This window comes from Cydia strobilella, chromosome 20 (assembly GCF_947568885.1).
Source record: "Cydia strobilella chromosome 20, ilCydStro3.1, whole genome shotgun sequence".
NCBI lineage: Eukaryota > Metazoa > Arthropoda > Insecta > Lepidoptera > Tortricidae > Cydia > Cydia strobilella.
In genome coordinates this window covers 11,625,001-11,646,277 of record NC_086060.1, presented here as the reverse complement: position 1 = coordinate 11,646,277, position 21,277 = coordinate 11,625,001, and the positions used below count along the sequence as shown (strand labels likewise).

Sequence of the window (21,277 nt, the reverse complement as noted above, 5' to 3'; positions counted from 1 at the left end):
AACCGGCCAAGTGCGATTCGGACCCGCGCACGAAGGGTTGCGTACCATTACGCAAAAACTTGGCAAAAAAATGACGTTTGTTCTAGGGGAGACCAACTTAAATATTTATTTTATTCCTTTTTAGTAGTTGTTGTTATAGCGGCAACAGAAATACATCATCTGTGAAAATTTCAACTGTCTAGCTATGACGGTTCATGAGATACAGCTTGGTGACAGACAGACGGACAGACGGATAGTGGAGTCTTACTAATATCCCCGTTTTTGCCCTTTGGGTAAGGAACAGAAATAGATCATCTGTGAAAATTTCAACTGTCTAGCTATGACGGTTCATGAGATACAGCTTGGTGACAGACAGACGGACAGATGAATAGTGGAGTCTTACTAATATCCCCGTTTTTGCCCTTTGGGTAAGGGACCCTATAAATTAGGGCGTAATTTTTTTTTACTTATATAGATACCTGTTTGCAAAAGTTTTGAAAATACATCAAGTTTCCATTAAATCTATATTCCTTAAAATTGGTTGACATCTTTTGAGTTTTTAATTACCTAGCGATATATGATACGGTGAATAAGACGTAATTATAACTCCGTACCCGAAGGGTATTAATCGGAGCCGTTTTAAAATTTTGATGGGAATACAACAAACGTGATTTTTTGCCGTTTTGTGCGTAATGGTACGGAACCATTCGTGCGCAATCCAACTCGCACTTGGCCGGTTTTTTCTAAAATCTTGCAGAAGCATAATTCTACCTTAGATACTAAAGCGCAAAGCTAAGTTTAACCCATTCGACCATCATCCCTCTAAACCTCTAATCACTATTATCTATTTGCACACACATATTTCATTATAAAAAGACACCCGCGTATAATATCGTCAATCGTTTGAAAACAGTCTACGCCACCGCGCCGTTCCGGTCGCACGTACCACGCGTACATTTATCTCGTAACCCGGTAGTGCATTATACTTTGGGACCAAAGCCAATAGCAAGCTATATTCGGAACACACGTGAGTCTAAAGAGCTAGTTATGGTCTTTTAGTGGTTGTTTTGTTTGAGAATAATTGTGTTTTGACTTGTGAGTGTTTTGTCTAGGCTGATGGGAAAAAGTAATGTTTACATGATATAATATAAACACTATTGAGGTCAAAGTAAAGCCTATATCTACCTACCTACAAGTTTTTTCGCTGAAGTGCGATCTCTTGTAATCAATAACAACTATTGAATGGAATAGAATACAAGAAATTTATTCAGAAAACGCTTAAATTTAGGTATTACATAGACAACAGAACAATTTATTATTAATAAGCGTCACTGAAAGGGTCTCCACTCAGCTTAATGTCAAGATACCACTCAAGGATCTCGACGCTGGTATTGCAAAAAATAATGCAACAATAATATTGCTAACTTATTGTTATTTTTTTATATTCAAAAATAATGAATTACAGTATTTAACGCAATTAAAATTAATTATATCAATTAATTCGTTTATATGTATGTTGGTTTTTAGGGTTCCGTACCCAAAGGGTAAAAACGGGACCCTATTACTAAGACTCCACTGTCACTGGATGACCTAGATCTGTATTTTGTGTGACGATCACGGCCTCCTAGTCTAGTCGGTAGTTACCCTGTCTACGAAGAAGGAGGTCCGGGGTTCGAATCCTGGTAAGGTCTTTGACTTGTGTGTTTATCACAAATATTTGTTCTTGAGATATGGATGTTTTCTAATACATACTTAGAAAAAAAAAGTATTTATAAATACATATGTAAAACATTTAAAACTTTCGCGTTTTGAACACATATTAAATCACATTTTCAATCGGGACTTACGCGAATTTATTTTGTAATAGAGATAAAGAGTGGTCGTGGTCGCGGTGTGTGTGTGTGTGTGTGTGTGTGTGTGTGTGTGTGTGTGTGTGTGTGTGTGTGTGCGCGTGCGCGTGTGTCGTTATAAAAGATCGATCCAGACAAATGGCTCAAAAATATGTGAACACGACTTTATTGTCTAAGGTGTAACAGCGTAACCATATTTTTGTAAATTTGGGAATGTATATATATTTATGCCCTTGACTGTACATACATGTCAAACTCGGGTAAATTAATCTTATGCGATTTTAATATTAAGAAAAGGTAATAGGGTAGATATTTGCTGAGGTTCGAATGGATTTACCCGAGTTTTGATGTTAAGCGACACAAATACACAGTTGTTATTTTTGTTGACAATGTTGGCATTGAATAAATAGTGTTTCCATGCAGCCGTTGCTAGGGGATGAGCAAGATAAATTGCGCGCGAAACAACGTAACGTCACTTTTGATTTTATTCCCAATATATTTTCATACCCCGGGCTTATATCTTAAGGAGCAAACGCCAATAAACTCCAAAATAAAATATTATGGTGACTTTTGCAATAAATGAACTCATGCGCACACTTGTAAACCGGCTGAAGTGTTGCGTCACAAAGAGAGCTAGCTGAATAAACCATAAAATTGGCACATGATTGTAATAACGGACATAATAAGTTGATGTTAGGTACGAGTCGAGTATACAATAAGGCCATATGGGACCTATGGTGCAGACGGTGCAGTACGGTGGTAATTTTTGGCCCACTTGTGGGTAATCAACGACTATACCTACATACACATAGAAAACATTACACATGTGGCGTAAAGCCAGTGGACTGTTAAGTAATTGGTGATCGTACTATATTAATTCAGAAGAGCTTGGCTTACCGGTATGGTTTCGGGTCTGCGGCTGGCAGAGGCCTCTGGCACTGATGGCTGCTTTCTGGTGGAACACCTTAAATAGGGTTTACTGAATTTTATTTTGTATTCGTGCTGATTTAATCACGTTTTTAATGACACTGAAGTTGTCAGTTATTTGTTTTTATAGACCTCGTTTGTGTCACCAGCCAGTAGCCGCACTACTTCTAATGAGTTAATATAGCATTTAGGTGGAATACTAAACAACTCGGCCATCATCACACTTCTCAATAATAGTACCATGGAGACTGTATAAAGGAGCCAAATCTCTATGTATGAAAAGTGTCCATCAAAAAACAGTAATTAGGCGGCGCCACCATACACCGAAATACTACCAAAAACAACCTACGTAATTTGGTCGGGTTATTTGTTGCCTTATATGGTTCATGTTATACTCATGTCCCAGAGCCTAACTAGCGCCACCGGAGAGATTAGGAACTATTATTTAAAGCTTAACGCGGTCACTTTTACAACAATTCTGCCATAAGAGATTGCGATCCTTTCTATACCATCCATAAATAGTACGCAATTTGACATGTAATTATTAAGTATTTGCGAAATGTTGTAATTTGTAATTTAGTATAATTTTGAGTAGTTTTAGGATAGTTTTTGCTCCTTATATTTCTTTCTTGCTGTGCATGCTTGCTTTGGATGGCATTCTTATGCAATACCTACCACTCATGTACTCTTTGTAACTATGTTGAATGTTGTCTGTTTAGTGTGCCTTTAAAAAAAAAAAAAAAAAAAAACAGGAACAGTGTGTACACACAAATGCCCTATACCAGGATTCGAACAGGGTCACTGCCGACTGGGCTTTGAGGTCGACGATTCTTTCTTAGACTTTATACATCTGTTCCACAACCAATAACTCATTAGAGATGAATAATAATAACATCACAACAATAGTTATTTGTGCAACTGTAAGGACTTGCTAATTGAAACAACGACATATTAGAAGTGTTCTTTATTCTCTAAAGCAACAAACCACCTTAAGAGAGCATAACCTTAAGAGAGGAAAGTTGGTTTTTCTTGCGAGTGCTTATTTTGAGTCCCGAGAAAGCGAAAGATTCTAAGTTAGTAACTTGAGCGTAGCGAGGAACTCAAAAACACGAAATGGAAAATAACTTTGCTCTCGTGTTGCACACATAATTTTTCACCTCAGTGGTGAGAACATATTAAAGGGTAAAATGTATTTCGAATTACACAGAATAATACAGAAACAAAAAAAAAATTAAATAAAAGTATGAAGCGTCAGTTTATGGCCTTCACTAAATTAAAAAGCTACTTTGTTTCACTCCCTGGAGTGAGGAAAGTCGCACTTTCCTCACTCCAGGGAGTGAGGAAAATAGGCTTGTTCGAGCTGCTGAGTTGAAAATATTATCGTCATATCGTCGTCGTCGTCGTCGTGTATTTCGTCATATGTCGTCATTAATCTTCCGTACTACTTGGACAAGAAATTAGAAACAAGTGCCAAACTCGTCTTCAGTTGAGTCTAGACATACATAATTAGGCTAGAAATCTTATCAAAAGCATTCTATTTATAATCATGTCAATATGAAGTTCAAAGTTCAACAACAAACATTCTAGATAGCTCTTTTTTGTTTAGTCAAGATTAAAAAAACGACTTTATGTAGTAGTATCTAAGGTTTGAATGAAATGTAATGTTTAGATGCAGCAAAGTCAAGGCCAGGGTTTGGAGTAAATAAACTGGTGCTTGACCCTTAGTCATGTGACTAAGAGGCCGATTCCACTGTAACGATTTGATATAGATTTAATTCAATTTGATGCTACATTGAGTCATCTCACGCGCACCAATAAGTGAGAGCGAAATGCATTATGATACAACTCTGATTGCATTTCGTCAGCACTAATCAGCGTTAGCTAACGGTCAAGGTCATGCGACCTTAAATATTTTTAAATTAAAGACAAAATAAAACAACTACGATTCGGACTCGCCCACCGAGGGTGCCGTACTTTTTGGTATTTGTTGTTATAGCGGCAATCGAAATACATCATCTGTGAAAATTTCAACTGTCTAGCTATCACTGTTCATGAGATACAGCCTGGTGACAGACAGACGGACAGCGGAGTTTTAGTAATTATAGTAATTACCCTTTGCGTACGGAACCCTAAAAATCTACCGCGTCAGGTAAGACTCCTTGTAACCTTTTGGAACACCGGTTCAATCGCTCTTAACCGACTGAGCTACCGAAGTTTACTGTTTACCAAAAGCGTGCGAATGTTTTCATTCCTTCCTTCTGTTTACACGCCTTAGGGCGTGTTCCAAAAAATCACAAGTTCAATTTTTGCCCGAAGCGATAAATTTTACCACTTTTCCTTTAGTCTCAAAATTTGTACTATGGCTTATAGATGTTTTTGCTTGCATTAAAAACCTAAAGAAAAAGGAGACCTAGGTTCTCCGAAACATGTCGCGCGAGTGACTAAAACAAGTGAGTGTAAACCGTGAAATTATTTAATGTGAGTATGTCTCACAACAGTTTAAATTCGATTAAATTCGATGTATTTGCTTGATTGATAAAACATACTATATAGTAGTATCAAAATATGGTGAAAACAATATTGTTTAATTGGAATCGGCCACTAATATGTAAATAAGAAAAACTTGTTCATTTAATGACTGTCGCGTGTATCAATTCACACAGTGTTTGTATGGAATGGAGTATTAAATCAGTCGTTTTGTGGTTAACAAACAAGCATACGGCCCGCCTACGCCTGATGGTAAGCGGTCACCTGGCCTATGGACGCCTGTAACTCCTGGAGCGTTCCATGCGCATTGCCGACGCTTTAAGAGTCCCCGGCAAGCTCGGCCAAATTTCGCCTTCCCATACAAACGGAGTTTCGTTCTCATTTTAAAACTACCTGTTGGATTGTAATGAAACTTTGCAAATAGAATGACGAGGTATATCTAGGTCTGTAATTAGTTATTATAGCTCCAGTTTATAAAAAAAAATTAGCTTGCTGCGACTCCAAACGTTTTAAATCTTGTCAATTTAACTTTTTCGATCCCTCCGTTAGCTTCACACGCTTGATACACGCGACAGTCATTAAATGAACATTAAAGGACCCGGGTATGTCCTTAAACTACGTCCGGACCCGGGGGTATGTCCTTAAACTTCGTCCAAAAGAGAGGTATAGGCACTGTGAATGACCTTTCGCTTTGTGTGGTAGGGCACAGGACAGCGGATGTCATTCCAGATCTAGAGCAGAGCCCAACTGGGGAAGTACCTCCACCTTACAGAAAACCGCAGCCAAATAACACTAGACCCTACTCCTGCCGGTAAGTAAGGTTGCCAGAGCTCAACGAGGGAGAGGAGTGTTAGGGTCGGCAACGCGCATGTAACTCCTTTGGAGTTGCAGGCGTACATAGGCTACGGAGACTGCTTAACATCAGGCGGGCCGTATGCTTGTTCGCCACCGACGTAGTATAAAAAAAAAGCTTGTAATATAAAATAAAACAAACATTAAAGTGACAAAGTTATACAACAAAACGAACTGAGATTTCCCGCGATTCCATATAAATATTTCTACAATTACTGTAATAGCGTGTAGCGTTTAAAACAACAAATAAAGCAATTTTGTGCAATTTGCTACGTAAGTTACTGTAACATTGCTAATGGCGGTGACATACTAGATTATATCTGACACCTTAATTAGGAATGATGGCTGTCATATATGTGTGTGTATACATAAATAAATAAATATTAGGGACATCTTATACAGATCAACCTAGCCCCAAACTAGGCAAAGTTTTTACTAATGGGTGCAGCGCTAGGCGGCGATATACATACTTATATGGTGGTGCGTGGTAGTGATGGTTGGTGGTGGTGCGGGGAGGCAACGTGGTTTTCATAGTTTTATTTATAATAAGCTCGGTGCTGTCCAACACTCCTGCGATCTGTTTGCGGACGGCTGGAAGGTTATTGAGAGGGATTGTTTAAAAATATGCGAGTCACTGACCTAATTATTGAAATGATATTTAATGTATCTTTGACATGATTTTTATGTACTTAGTTCATACATTTATTATTATTGTTTTTTATTTTATTATTATTATTATTTATAATCGAACCTAGATATAAAATGTAATGACTTAGGCTAGTCCTGTAACAATGCATTTAGTTTTAAATAAATAAATTGAAAATTGAAATTGAAATTATTTCATGAGTAAATATCGCGGTAACCAAAGACTAATTTTAGAAATACGTAATTAATGATTAATTGTAAATGTCATGCAGAGTTAGTTCGGTCCGACTCTAGCGATAAATTTACACCTCCGTTCTTCTCTGACGTCAAAGTCAATTGCCATTTACGGAAGTGTCATTTTACATCCAACAGTTGACATTTACATAATCTTTACCCACTTGATCCTGACTATTGTGGGAGTATGATTGTTATTTGTAGAGTTCATTTTGAATTTTGTCACTAAGATATAGATTCTAAAATTGTAGTTAGTTTTTGACACGTGCTTGTTTTATTTACAAGTAATAATACATCTCGGTGTATAGTTAGAGACACGTGCTGAAAATGAAATAAAAAAACGAATAAATATTTTAAATAAAATAATAGGTAGTTTTTTTTATTAAAATACTGCTATCTCATTCATTCATTCATTCTCTTTATGATATTACCTACTATAGTTTCTATTATCTAAAGGCGTTCAGCCTCCAGCTTAATTTATTGCTCCTGTTACAGGAAACACCAGGAAACACCGTGTATAATTATTGAGCACATCGTGCTTTTTAGGGTTCCGTACCCAAAGGGTAAAAACGGGACCCTATTACTAAGACTCCACTGTCCGTCTGTCTGTCTGTCTGTCCGTCTGTCACCAGGTTGTATCTCGTGATCTGTGATAGTATTTCGGTTGCCGCTATAACAACAAAAACAGAATAAAATAGAGATTTAAGTGGGGCTCCTATACTACAAACGTGATTTATGATCGAAGTTAAGCAACGTCGGGCGGGGTCAGTACTTGGATGGGTGACCGTTTTTATAGTTAATGCTACGGAACCCTTCGTGTGTGAGTCCGACTCGCACTTGGCCGGTTTTTTATTTTGTTATCATAGATAACAAACGAATATTTTTTCCATCACACTTATAAAATAATCTATTACTTATTATACGTTTGTGTACTTAGGTATGATTGCTCCTTACGCAAAGAGGAAAATAGTTTCTATTTTCCTCTTTAGGTATTGAAATTATAGAAAATTATTTTTACACAATTTTTTTTTTACTAGGTACCTACTTACCTATTATAAGAGTTAAGAGCTTTTATAATTTTCTTTATTTTTTATTAGGTACCTATTATAAGATCGCACTTAAACTATCGTGAGACATATTTCAAAATATTTATCAGTACGGTTTTTACTCACTATTATTTTTAGTCGCTTTTGGCGACATGTTTCGGATTCTTTGGGAATCCATCCTCAGGCACGAGTGTCCGCGGCGGTTGTACAAAAGCGACTAAAAATAATAGTGAGTCAAAACCGTACCTACTGATAAATATTTTGACCTATTATAAGAGTTAAAAAAAAACAAACGGGCTATGGTTAACAAACATTTAAATTTAAAACAATATTTTCCATAATATCAATATTAATATCCAGAGAAGAAAATGTGAACTACATTTCTATGAAGAACCCGTTGTCCCCTTTATTAGTGTAGGAGAGGAGAATGAAGAAGAGGACAGCAAAGAGGAAGAGGGATTTAGAAGAGGAATTTCGATAGTTATGGAAAAGTAACACACAAGCAGTTGACTTATTCGCACCAGGTTTATTAAAGTACTGACATAAAAACATGAATTACAGACATACGTCAAGGGTTTAAAAATAGAGTTCTAGAAAAGGAACTTAAAACTAAACATAGACAACAAATACGTATCAAAAACTATACAAATACAACAATTAGAGTTAGACCAAGATCAGTCTGCACAACAACAACAACACAATACAACAACAACAACAACAACAACACAATAACAACAACACACAACAAACAACAACAACAATTTTAATAGCATACACAGTGCGAGTGTTATTTTAAACGTCAAATTTATATGAAATTATGCTACTCACTCAAGCACTGTTAGTGCTTGATAATGGTGACCTAGGCTCTCCGAAACATGTCGCGCGAGTGACTAAAAACACGTGAGTAAAACGGGATACCGCCGTTTAGCCAAAATATTTTTCGCCAAATTTCACTTCCCAACAAACTTATGGCATCAGTTTCATTTCCCAAATGAAATTTTAGCAAGTTTTTTACTTCGCAACCATTTCATTTCCCAACCCCATATTGCGAAATGAAAATGACGTACTAGGTTGGGTTAGGTTAGGTTGGATTATGAAAATTTGCGAAATGAAATTTTACCAAATGATAATTTGCGTAAAATAGTTTGGGAAGTAATACTTTGGGAAACGATTTTTGGCAATACATTAGTAAACCGAGTGAAACCGCTAAGTTTGCTAAATTATGACGTATAAATAACGCATTGCGTGTGCTATCAAGATCGTTGCAGACTTATCTTGGTTTAACTCTACCTGATAACACGTATATGATATGATATGATATGATTTATTTAATAATTATATAATTTATATAATAACAAATAAATCCAAATGGTAAATTTTGTTATCGCAATTGTTAAACAGATATTTCTTTACATTAGCTACAAAAGCACAATGTCATATTTTAGGGTTCCGTACCCAAAGGGTAAAAACGGGACCCTATTACTGAGACTCCGCTGTCCGTCTGTCCGTCTGTTCGTCTGTCCGTCTGTCCATCTGTCCGTCACCAGGCTGTATCTAATCAACCGTGATAGCTAGACAGTTGAAATTTTCACAGATGATGTATTTCTGTTGCCGCTATAACAACAAATACTAAAAAGTACGGAACCCTCGGTGGGCGAGTCCGACTCGCACTTGTCCGGTTTTTTTAAATAATATATTTACAAAATATTTAACTGTTCCTTCCAGAACCATGGCGACAGGCTGGCTAGCTTGGGAATGCGTAGTGTTTGGCGTGTTCGTGTGCGCGACGTCGTGCGTGCCGCTGTGGCGCGCGCGCGGCGCCCGCGCAGGGGGCAGCGCGAAGCGCGCGTACATATTCGCGGGCGGCGGGGTCAGCACGCTGGCTATGGTGCTGTCAGTCGCTAGGGGAACGCTTGGAGTTAGAAGCTTTTTGGGTAAGATATTTAATAAGTGCTAATTCTAAAAATCGAACGTCGAAGTCCGTTTTTAGAATTCCGTACCCAAAGGGTGAAAACGGGACCCTATTACTAAAACTCCGCTGTCTGTCTATCTGTCTGTCTGTCCGTCTGTCAAGAGCTGTATCTCATGAACCGTGATAGCTAGACAGCTGAAATTTTCACAGATGTATTTTTGTTGCTGCTATAACAACAAATACTAAAAACAGAATAAAATAAATATTTAAGTGGGGCTCCCATATAACAAACGTGATTTTTTTGCCGTTTTTGCGTAATGGTACGGAACCCTTCGTGCGCGAGTAGGACTCGCACTTGGTCGGTTTTTTTATAGCAAGCGCGCACGCCAGTGGATTACGCTAAACATCAGGTTTAGTGACTGAGGTATCAACATGAAGGTCCGGCAGTACGGAGTGCAGTAGGTTCAGAAAACGGAGTTTTAAAAATGTCGTTGTGCTTCTTTGGATCACGATACGGCTGCCATCAATTTAATAAGCAATCTTGAGGCTTTTCTCTAGGGACTGAATCGATTCGAATACTGAGTTTGATTTTCGCTCGATAAAAAAAAATCACGAACTAGAAACTAGTAGAATAGATCTAAAATGCACTTAATTTTACACAAAAGCTAAAAATATGAAAATTGCTTCTAAAAATCGGCAATATGATGTTTAAGGGAAATTACCGATTACTTTTTTTTTTTAAATGAACAAAAAAAGTTCAAAAATATGATATCCGCGATCCCATGCAGGCACATTCCTTTCGCTCACGCGATTACACTCAAGAGTGAGAGAAGAACACGAACTTACGGGGCCTTAATAAGTTAATAAGACGAATTTATGAAGTCCTTTTTCAAAATCTTTTGTCATAAGTAGCTACGAGGTAGCCAACATACCTAATCCTTATTTAATAGTGTGAAACTCACGACATCTTCAATGGATCCTGGAGTTCAAAAGGCTAAGAATAGGTACACAATTGTAGTCTAATAGGTACTGTATGAATGTCAAGACACACATGACACATACCTTTGGTGTTTCCCAGAGATATGCTTGAATCATCATCATATATTTAAGAGTTATACTCTTGTCGGTGGAGCGATTTCCATAAGTGTCGGTCCTCTGCCTTCTCCTTGACAGCCTGATACGACACGACGTTGAGTTTTTCCTTTACTTGATCTATGTATGTTCTCCTTGGTCTGCCCCTCCGCCTCCTTGCCTCAACTCTCCCTTCAATTATGTTCTTGATAAATTCGTCGTGTCGTAGCAGGTGTCCAAGCATCTTTCCTCTTCTATTTTCTATGGTTCTCAACAAACTCCTCTTCTCTCCTACCATGCGTAAAACCTCTTCATTTGTTTTCTTCTCCGTCCAACTGACCTTTGCCATTCGGCGCCAGCACCACATCTCAAAAGCCTCCAGCCTTTCCCTATCACGTTGCCTCATTGTCCACGTTTCGCTTCCGTATAGTGCTATACTCCAGATGTACACTTTTATGAGCCTCTTGCGTATATTGCCTGATATTCGCCTGATATTGCTTGCTTGAATAGTAGCTTCTTTTAAGTTCCCGGCAAGCTTGGTTCTCCATACAAACGTAGTTACGCTCTCATTTTAAAACGGGTAGCTAGTTTGCTCTGAAACTTTTGTACTTACAATAGGATAAGGTATATCTATGTCTGTAATTAGTTTATGTAGCTTCAGATACCATAGTTAAAAAAATACAGCGAATTTAAGTTTTTCACACAAAACTCTATTTCGTTTGTTTTATAAACTAGAGAAATATAAACTAATTAGATATACCTCATGTCATTGTATGTGCAAAGTTTCAATCCATCAATCAAATCCAACACGTAGTTTTAAAAAGAGAACGTAACTCCGTTTGTATGGGAAGATGAAATTCGGCCGAGCTTGCCGGGGACTCTTAAAGCCAACTTGTTGAAAGTCATGGCTTAAGTACGTTGTGGTTGCTTTATAATTCATTGTTCTCTCATTTAATACGACATAACAACTCAATAAATCGGAATATTAATAATTGATTTTGATTGTCTTTAGAATGGTTTATAATTCCAGAGATCTGACGTTACGTTAGTCAGCCTATTGTATTCGCAAAGTGGATTTTATTAATCATCTCAATTCGTTTCCTCTCCAGTGTACGCATTTCTTAAACAACAATCATTTAATGTCAATAGTAGCGGAGAGAACAACGCGGTAACAATCTACTTACACATACATTTTCTTTTCCTAGAGCTATTAGAGATTGATATTTTTATGTGTAGTTTTATTTTCTATTATTGATGCCTACACTAAACGAATGACATAAAAAGTATTTTTATCAAAAAATTCATTTTTGATACAAGCTTTTATCGCTGACTGTACTTTTCTTTCCACAGGCCACTAATACACATCGAAACAATTCTAACAACCCCAAATACAATCTTAGGTCGCGTTGTTTAACCACAGAGTTTCAATGATCCATCATCAGATCAGTTCGATGGTACCATAATATTGCATTGTCACACGACTTACACATGTATGCAAATTTTCAGCTTCACTGGAAACCGTGAAGTGGGTCAAATTTAACTTGCAAGATTTGATTACAGACAACGGGATAGAGACAGGTGAAACTAAATAAAAGCTTGTAAAAAGAAATTTTTTTCTGCACAACTTTTTAAATGAAGGCCGTGCTTACTCGTTTGTATACACTATAGGGGCCCACTGATTACCAGTCCGCCGGACAATATCGGCCTGTCAGTTGTTCGGAACTGTAATTGTTTTGTTCTAACTGACAGGCTGATATCGTCCAGCGGACTGATAATCAGCGGGCCCCTTAAATGTTACGTTATCAAGGCAACGCAAACGTCACAGTTCGCAGATAACACGCGGAATGGGAATTTAAATGTGAATTAAATGATAATTAGTCCTTTTTGTGTGTTATCAGGCTAAGGAAACAATGAAGAAACCCGGTTTGATCTAGAATTGACTCATGACTAATAGTAATAATGTGCTACTAATAATACATCCCAGGATAAATTAGAATTTTTCACACAAAACGTGTTTTTGCTCTATTTCTTTTGTTTTATAAGCTATAGCTACAGCTATCTAAACTAATTACAGGCATAGTTATACCTCATATGATTGTAAATATGTATAGTTTCATTACAATCCAACACGTAGTTTTAAAATGAGAACGAAACTCCGTTTGTATGGGAAGGTGAAATTCGGCCGAGTTTCCCGGGGACTCTTAATGTTAAAAAGTTGCAAATATTTGTGAGGATGATAAACAACTGGTTTTAATTTTTTCATACAAATACAGCAGAATATATTTTGACAAAATTTTGGTACAACTTTGAGTAAAAATCATTATTAATAGCTAATAACCTACCTAAATTAAGAAAATCTTAAGCGCCTTTCATCGTTTTGATGTTTCGAGATTGTCCAAGTTGGTCACTGGACATTTATTTTGTTTTTTATTGAGTTTCATATTGTTTGAAGTGTAATATTGGGCCCTATTCGAGATGCACAACTGTCAGTTTCGGCTTCAACATCAGTTCAACAGTGGAATGAATCATTTGTTCATCAACTGTGGAAAGTATCATTTGGTACAACCAAAACTCATTCATTGAAAAAATTATTCAACAAAAATCAACTTTGTTTTCTTACTACTATACGGTTTAAAATGGCTCTGAACTCGGCGTGGTTCGGTTTGGTTTCGTTGTCACCTAACTGTGGATTGCTAATGTCAAATTTTGACATGTAATGATTTGTTCACTAGACTTTTTTGTCTATAGGCTTGGGCACCATCTTGGAGTTTTTGACGTGCAAAAGGGGAATTTGTAACATAGAGTAAAGATTTTTTTTTCAGTACATAACTTTACAGAAATTAATGACATCTTGTAAGCGATAGATGAACTAATGCGCTGTGGACGACGCGGCGGCGAGTAGTGGAACTATACGTGACAATCTCCATCAATCAAAAAGGGACTACACTGCTGATGGTCGATAAAGGCTATTGTTAAATGAATTTTAACAGTACGAACACCTTATTGACAAGTGTTCTTTTTGTTGAACCCAGACCTACACGTCAAATAATGCTCGCTCCACACATTCTCCTATGAACGCTCAAAAATTGTAAAAAAAATGAAACAAATTACTCGTCACCTATCTCTCAAGCTGCCTATTTCTAAACCACGTTCATAAATCAAGTTGTCCCAACACATTTCGTAAACCATATTCAGAAAAGTCCGTTTTTTATTACTAGGTTCGTTAGGTAGCTTACAAATGCCCGCGAAGCGGGGCTCCGTCTAGTTAAATTGCGAGGGAAAAGTTTTGTTTTTTTTTGTCCACAAATGTGCACGAAAAAGACCTTTACGTATATCTGATGGCGACTGTACAATTCTACAAAAACAGGCAAGACTAGAATAGTTGTGTATTTAGGACAATCTTAACCTTTGGTATGCTTAGAAGCAAATCTGATTCCATATATATTCAACTTAAACATGAAGTTGTCTAGATTGCTATTTAAATAGCAATTTTTTGACGGGAGCATACGAAAGATTAAGCACGCAGTAAAAAAAAGATCAATAGCAATGTTAACCTTTTGAACGCTTTGTCATAAACAAAAACGTCACTGTCACGCCAAGATAACCGGCGCAAGCGAGCGAATGTAAACTTTACTTGAAAGTGTCAAGGTTACTTTGACAGCGTCAGCCATAACCGCTATAGTGGTCCTTGGCGCTGTGGGCACGACTAGTAACGACCACTTTAGGGGTTCTTGGCATTCAGGGTTAAAATAAAATCAAAACTTTTTGCGTATATTATTTACTGTCATTTTGAAGTAAGTACTTAAATACCTACCTATTGCGGTGCGTGCACACCAACACGCAATTTAGAACAATTTATTTATTTATTTAAAAATTTAAATCAGGCAACAATTACAAGTCACATATTACAAATACCTTACAGACTAACATATATATATATATATATATATATATGCATTTTATAAACTTAAAAACTAAACACTATTTAGGCGACTATTTATGTCAAGTGTCAAGAAAAATTGATAATTAAACAATAGCATACTATTTGACTATGTACCGAGAATAATTTATTATTTAAACCGAAAACAGTAACAAATTACTTTTAGAGCGCTACCAAGTTACTTACGTTTATTATGAACTTAATTTACTAATAAATGATGTGTTTAGTTGTGTGCAATCACTACATATAATTAATTTCACAATTTTAAGCTAAACGTTTAAGAATCCGTTATCGATTTTAGTCGCAAAAACGTAAAATTGATAGATTAAGTCGGTAAAATTGTACAACTTTTGATACGTAATAGAAATAACAAGTTTCTATTAGCACGTCTTCTCATCTTGCCGTTTTACAGATAAATTTTTTGAAAACAGGATCACTAAATTAGTAATGTTTTTTTTTCTGTTGGACGTTTAGGTAATCGCGCGTAAAGCACTGATTTTGTCGCTCTTATTTGTAAATTTCGTAAAGTTTGGACTGCTAAAAATGGTAATTTTGTATTACACATATCCTGTACAGACTACATTTTTATTATTATGACTTTGAAGTAGTGTAAATGAAAGTTAGATGAAATCAATTTTCTCCAGAAATTACTTCAAAACAAGTGACAATTTCTCTGAAAATAGACATAATTTCAACGTAATTTTGATACTTCAATAATCTACAAAATTTGCTGAAACTATTCTTATACATCATTTTGTATAATTTACCATTTTAATTTTTATGAATTTTTAAAAACTGCCCCTTCTCTTCATATATTACCAGTGACGCACGCTCGCGACCTCATTATTAAAACGCATGATGAGAATACGTGCTAATAGAAACCAATACTTGTTATTTAGATAATTACGTAACAAAAGGTGTACAATTTCAAAGACTAAAATCTATCAATTTTACATTTTTGATCTAAAATCGTTACCGGGCTCTATCAATGGACTGTACATTTTTAGGGTTCCGTACTTCAAAAGGAAAAAACGGAACGCTTACTTATAGGATCACTTGTGCGCCTGTCTCTGTCTGTCCGTCTGTCACAGCCTATTATCATATCGTCGGGCCTACGGCCTTCGGCCTTCGGCCCGCCGTTTCGCTTGTCTAAGACATTTTTACTATTGGGTCGTGTTTAAACTCCAACTTCCCCCTCTCGTGTGACGCTTCGGGCCTTCGGCCCTACGCGGAGCTCGGCCTTCGGCCTTCGACAGTATCAACCAATATGAAAGCACGTTATGCTCTATGGCAAATCGCAACGCCAGAGAACATGACGTATGAAAGCCACTAGGGATCTATTTACTCACTAGGAGGATATAACCAAACGGAGACGCCACGTCTGTAATTTTCTGTACAGAGATCGATATAATTATGTTTTGTAGAAGATTTGGAGCTGAAACCTGACTACGGTAAACGATAGTAGTTCGCCCCGAACTGAGAACTCACTTTTCGAAAAACCTATAGAGAAGATTTATATGTTCATATTATTTATATTTATCTACATCTGCTTAAGTACCTATTACATTTTCGACGCAATTGAACACAATATGTACAAATTCATAACACGTGCCGTTTCTTACAATTTTAACTACTAATTAATATGTAATATGTTAAAGGGCCACTTAAATCCCCAATTCTTATATCAATTTTCATTATGATCCGCGGGCTTAGCACGGTAGCATTTTTATCGCCTGTCACCATGCATGATGTTCTATTCTAACAAGTATGTAAGTGCAAAAGTGGCAGGCATAGTGACAGGTGATAAAAATGCAACCATGCTGACACCGCAGGGCAAAAATTAAGGAATTCAAGATGGTGGCCATTATTTACAATTTTGACTTCGGATTACTATGACAAAGCCTTTCGAATCCTCAGATACATAGTTGGACCAAGATAAGTCTGCAACAATTTAAATAGCAAACGTAGTGCAAGTGTTATTTAAACGTCATAATTACATAGATAGATAGATAAGGATAAACATAGGAGTTTAATGTTTAAAATAACGCACTGCGTGTGCTACCAAAATCTTGCAAACTTTTCTTGGTCTAACTCTATACATTTTTTAACATGCTCATACCAAGAATAAAGAAATTCAAGATAGTGACCATGCTTTACAATTTTAACTAAGAATTCGTATAAGTATGTATTATCATTACAATATTAAGCGGCTTCTCAGATAACAAAACTTTCTGAAGAATGAGAACAAATTAAATTATTTATAGAAAATATTTTAATTTGTGACAATTCATAATGTCACATGTTGTGGAGTATACGAGTTACTGACACACTTTTACTGCTGACTGTACGAGACCTTTCTAATGAACCCAAACTCGATGTGTTTGTGTTTTTCCATAGAAGAGTTACGTTTGCTACTTATTCTGACTGGTTCATCAGATCAGCTCCATGTTAGCATATTATTGCATTGTCTTGGGAATTACGGATGTACTCCAAATTTCAACTGAATCAGACATCGGCAAGTGGTTCAAATTTAAGTTTCAAGATTTCAAGCACACACAAATACAAAGATAGTTTGGATATACGGCGTCAAGCTAAATAAAAGTGTGTAATAAAAATGTGTGAATTCTAAGAAATAATCATAATGGCCTGGGTAAACTCTGGAGGTTGATAGTTGATGTTGATGTCGTTGTCTCCGGATGACGACCAAAAGCATCTGGTTGGGTAATACGGGCGGACGGGCATGACGGAAGAGTCATCCTGTTCTGTATTCATCGTCATTCGTCATTACGTCCCTGTAAAAATAGTTATTTGTTATACAAAGGGGCAAAGTTCTTGTTTAACTGCTTGTGCTAATATTGATACCCGAGCCAGCGAAAGACATCGAAATGAAACCACGAGCGTAGCGAGTTCGATAAGTTTGATAAGTGGAATCTTGAGCGTTGCTAGGGTGTCAAGGCCTCGTGCCGTAACAAATTTTACCACTAAGTGAAACACAAGATTTTTCACCACACCAACGCAAGGAAAATACTAACTGAAAAATATCAAACAAAATCAAACCAAAATCATATCCAAATGAACGTTATACTAAACTTGTCATACAAAATCATCATTTAAAAGTAAATTCTACCGGCTAACATAAGGAAACAACTCAAAATTTGCATCAGATTACTTTGCCTCACCAGTGGATAAAATGCAATTCATGAATTAAATAATCATTTATTTTGCCTCCCATAGAAGTGTTAGTAACAAAAACTTAAATACTAATGTTGTTTAACAGTTAATTACTTAATATGCCACTTTTTCATCAGTGTGCCTATTAGCCAAGGTGACCATTGTTTGTGCTACGACAACGAAATGCTTTGTGTCCCTCTATCACTCTTCCATATGACTGCGGTAGAGAGACAGCGTTTCGTTGTCGTAGCGAAAATGATTGTCTTGGCTAGGCACCCAGAGCAATGTTATATTCAATGCACAGTGCACATAGTGAAAACTGTTTTTTCTACATGTAACGCTTCTTAAAAGCTTAGAGCGCTGGTGGCCTAGAGCGGTAAGAGCGTGTGACTTTCAATCCGGTCGCGGGTTCAAACCCCGGCTCGTAACTGAGTTTTTCGGAATATATGTACCAGTCACTTTTCGGTGAAGGAAAACATCGTGAGGAAACCGGACTAATCCTAATAAGGCCTAATACTTTATTTACCCTCTGGGTCAGATGGCAGTCGCTTTCGTAAAAACTAGTTCCTATGTCAATTCTTGGAATTAGTTGCCAAGCGGACCCCAGGATCCCATGAGCCGTGGCAAAAGCCGGAACAACGCCAGGAAGATGATGAACGTTTCTTTAAAAAAATATGTTCCCTGTAGCCCTACTCAAAATGTAAGAGTACTTACTTTAAGAGTATCAAGATTATAGTACAGATGTACACATACCAACACTAACACATATTAAATGAATCTATTTTTTTAAGTAAAGAATTATGTACAATATTGTCAAGGAGGGTAATGTAGCAACTGTATGTATGTATGTAAAAATTATACAACACAACATTAAAAAATGATACTCACTTCTTCCCGATTTGACGAGCAAACACGGCCTGCCATTACATCGAGCAATCTTATAAGAGCATCATGCTGCCTTGACATGTGCTGTAGCAGGCTGTTGGTCGTGGTTTGATACTGTTTGAACTGCTCATCACGTGAGGTTATGAGCCTCACAACCTGCTCATGAAGCCGAGTGTTGTGGGCTTCATGGGACGTGATGAGCAGTTCCATGTTCCGCGCGACGCGGAGCATAGCCTGCCCCAATGTAGCGTCGTTGGCCGCATGGCGACGCTCTAGGTCCTGGATTGACGCTTCTGCCGTTTCCAGGGCACTAAGGGCAGGGTATGCTGTAATAAAAATAATTAGGTACATAACTCGTACAACTACTAAGGTAGTGGCACTGTGGCACCAATACACAAATGACTAAGCGATGGCCCCAACTTTTTTTTACATGATTCAGCCCATAATCCAACCTAATTAACTACCCTAACCTAATTAACCTACTCCCAATCCTTTAATTACTAAACAACATTTTAGTAATGAATATGCTTGTGCCGCACATTGGTGGCATCCCGCCTTAAAGTTGCTATGTGTGATTGAAAACTAATATATATTAAAAATCCGGCCAAGTGCGAGTCGGACTCGCGCACGAAGGGTTCCGTACTTAAATATTTATTTTATTCAGTTTTTAGTATTAAATTTGTTGTTGTAGCGGCAACAGAGATACATCATCTGTGAAAATTTCAACTGTCTACCTATAGATATCACAGTTCATGAGATATAGCCTGGTGACAGACGGACAGACAGACAGATAGACAGTCCACTGTTTAAGTTATAGGGTCCCGTTTTTTACCCTTTGGGTACAGAACCCTAAAAACATAAAAACACGCAATCGTCGACATTCCGAGCTTTTTAAAGTATGTTCTCAAGCTCTGCATACATTTGAGAGTCTGACCGGAAAGAAAAGAGTCATAGAATAGATATATCAATTCCCGTATATAGAGCGCTGCATGCTGATGGGACTGTAGTATAAATAGATACATAATATTAAAGGACAATTTAACACAGAGAGTTTCACAATAAGTTCAATAATAAGGCTACTAGACGACGATGTATGTATATGAATACTTTTATACATAGAAAACATCCAGAACTCAGGAATAATTCAACTGGGGAACAAATTAAATTATTTTTATGAAATTATTTATTTTTATGGTTTTTTAGATAGTCGCACTACTGTATATAAATTTTAAACTAAAATAGATATCAGACACTAAATAAAAAGTGACCAAGTCCACCGGTAGCCGAGGCGGGAATCGAACCCACGTCTTCAGCTTTTATTATATTATTAACACACACATAAATGTCCTAACGGCCCTTGCCAGGATTCGAACCCGGGACCTCCTGCTTCGTAAGCAACCAATGACTCGATGTCACTACCATCTAGGCTAAATTAAATTCGAGTAAGTATATTCCACGGTATATTCAAACCTAACAATGAAAAAGTTTCAGCAGGTTCTAATTTGATACTTTCCAAATGCATAATCATAATCAATATTTATACGGTAGATAAGATAAGACAGTGTAATGCTATTAACAACTTCCACTAGACTTATATTGACCGGGATATAGACCGTTAGTACCTTTTGTATTTCGGCCAATATAAGTCTAGTGAAACTAACCGGGAATCATTCAAAACTCTTATTAATGAGTTATTTGATATATTAATACATAATATATACACAAAACGCCCGTGCCCCTAGTGCCGGCATTTGGCGAGGTCGCCCATGGGTCCTACTCCCAACTGGGTGCGGCACCTGGGCGGGAGGACTGGGGGGTCTCTTTCGCCAGGCCTGCGCCCGTGCCCCTAGTGCCGTCTTTTGGCGAGGGCACGCATGGGTCCCACCTGGGTGCGGCACCTGGGCGGGAGGACTGGGGGGACTCCGTCGCCAGGCCTGCACCAGTGCCCCTAGTGCCGGCATTTGGCGAGGCCACCGATAAGTTCCGCCTGGGTGCGGCACCTGGGCCGGTCGATTCTGAGAGGGGCTCCTGGGTTGCCCACGGTGGTCTGGGTCTTGCCGATAAATCTGGAGGTGGCGCACCCGGATCCTCCACGTTTTCTCTTTGGGCCCTTGGCCTGGGTGCTTCGTCGTCTCCCTGTGATAATAAAAGCTTAGTAAAGTAGTAAATGAACACTAAGTACCTAAAAAAATTTTAATTGTAAGAAATTAACTTCACAGCAGTTTAAAATTTCATCAATTTCAACTATATTATATCACTAGCTTTTGCCCGCGACTTC

At 37.4% G+C, this 21,277-nt stretch overlaps 1 protein-coding gene across 1 annotated transcript in view; it reads left to right on the top strand.

Annotated features, from left to right (window-relative positions):
- The first annotated feature begins 886 nt into the window (after nt 1–886).
- The window catches only part of LOC134750676 (sodium-coupled monocarboxylate transporter 1), a 55,099-nt gene continuing 34,708 nt past the window's right edge, over nt 887–21,277 (top strand). The window contains exons 1-2 of the mRNA XM_063685909.1: nt 887–1,006; nt 9,746–9,954. Coding sequence (XP_063541979.1) covers nt 9,750–9,954 — 205 coding nt within the window. The 5' untranslated portion in view covers nt 887–1,006; nt 9,746–9,749. The remainder of the gene's footprint in view (nt 1,007–9,745; nt 9,955–21,277) is intronic.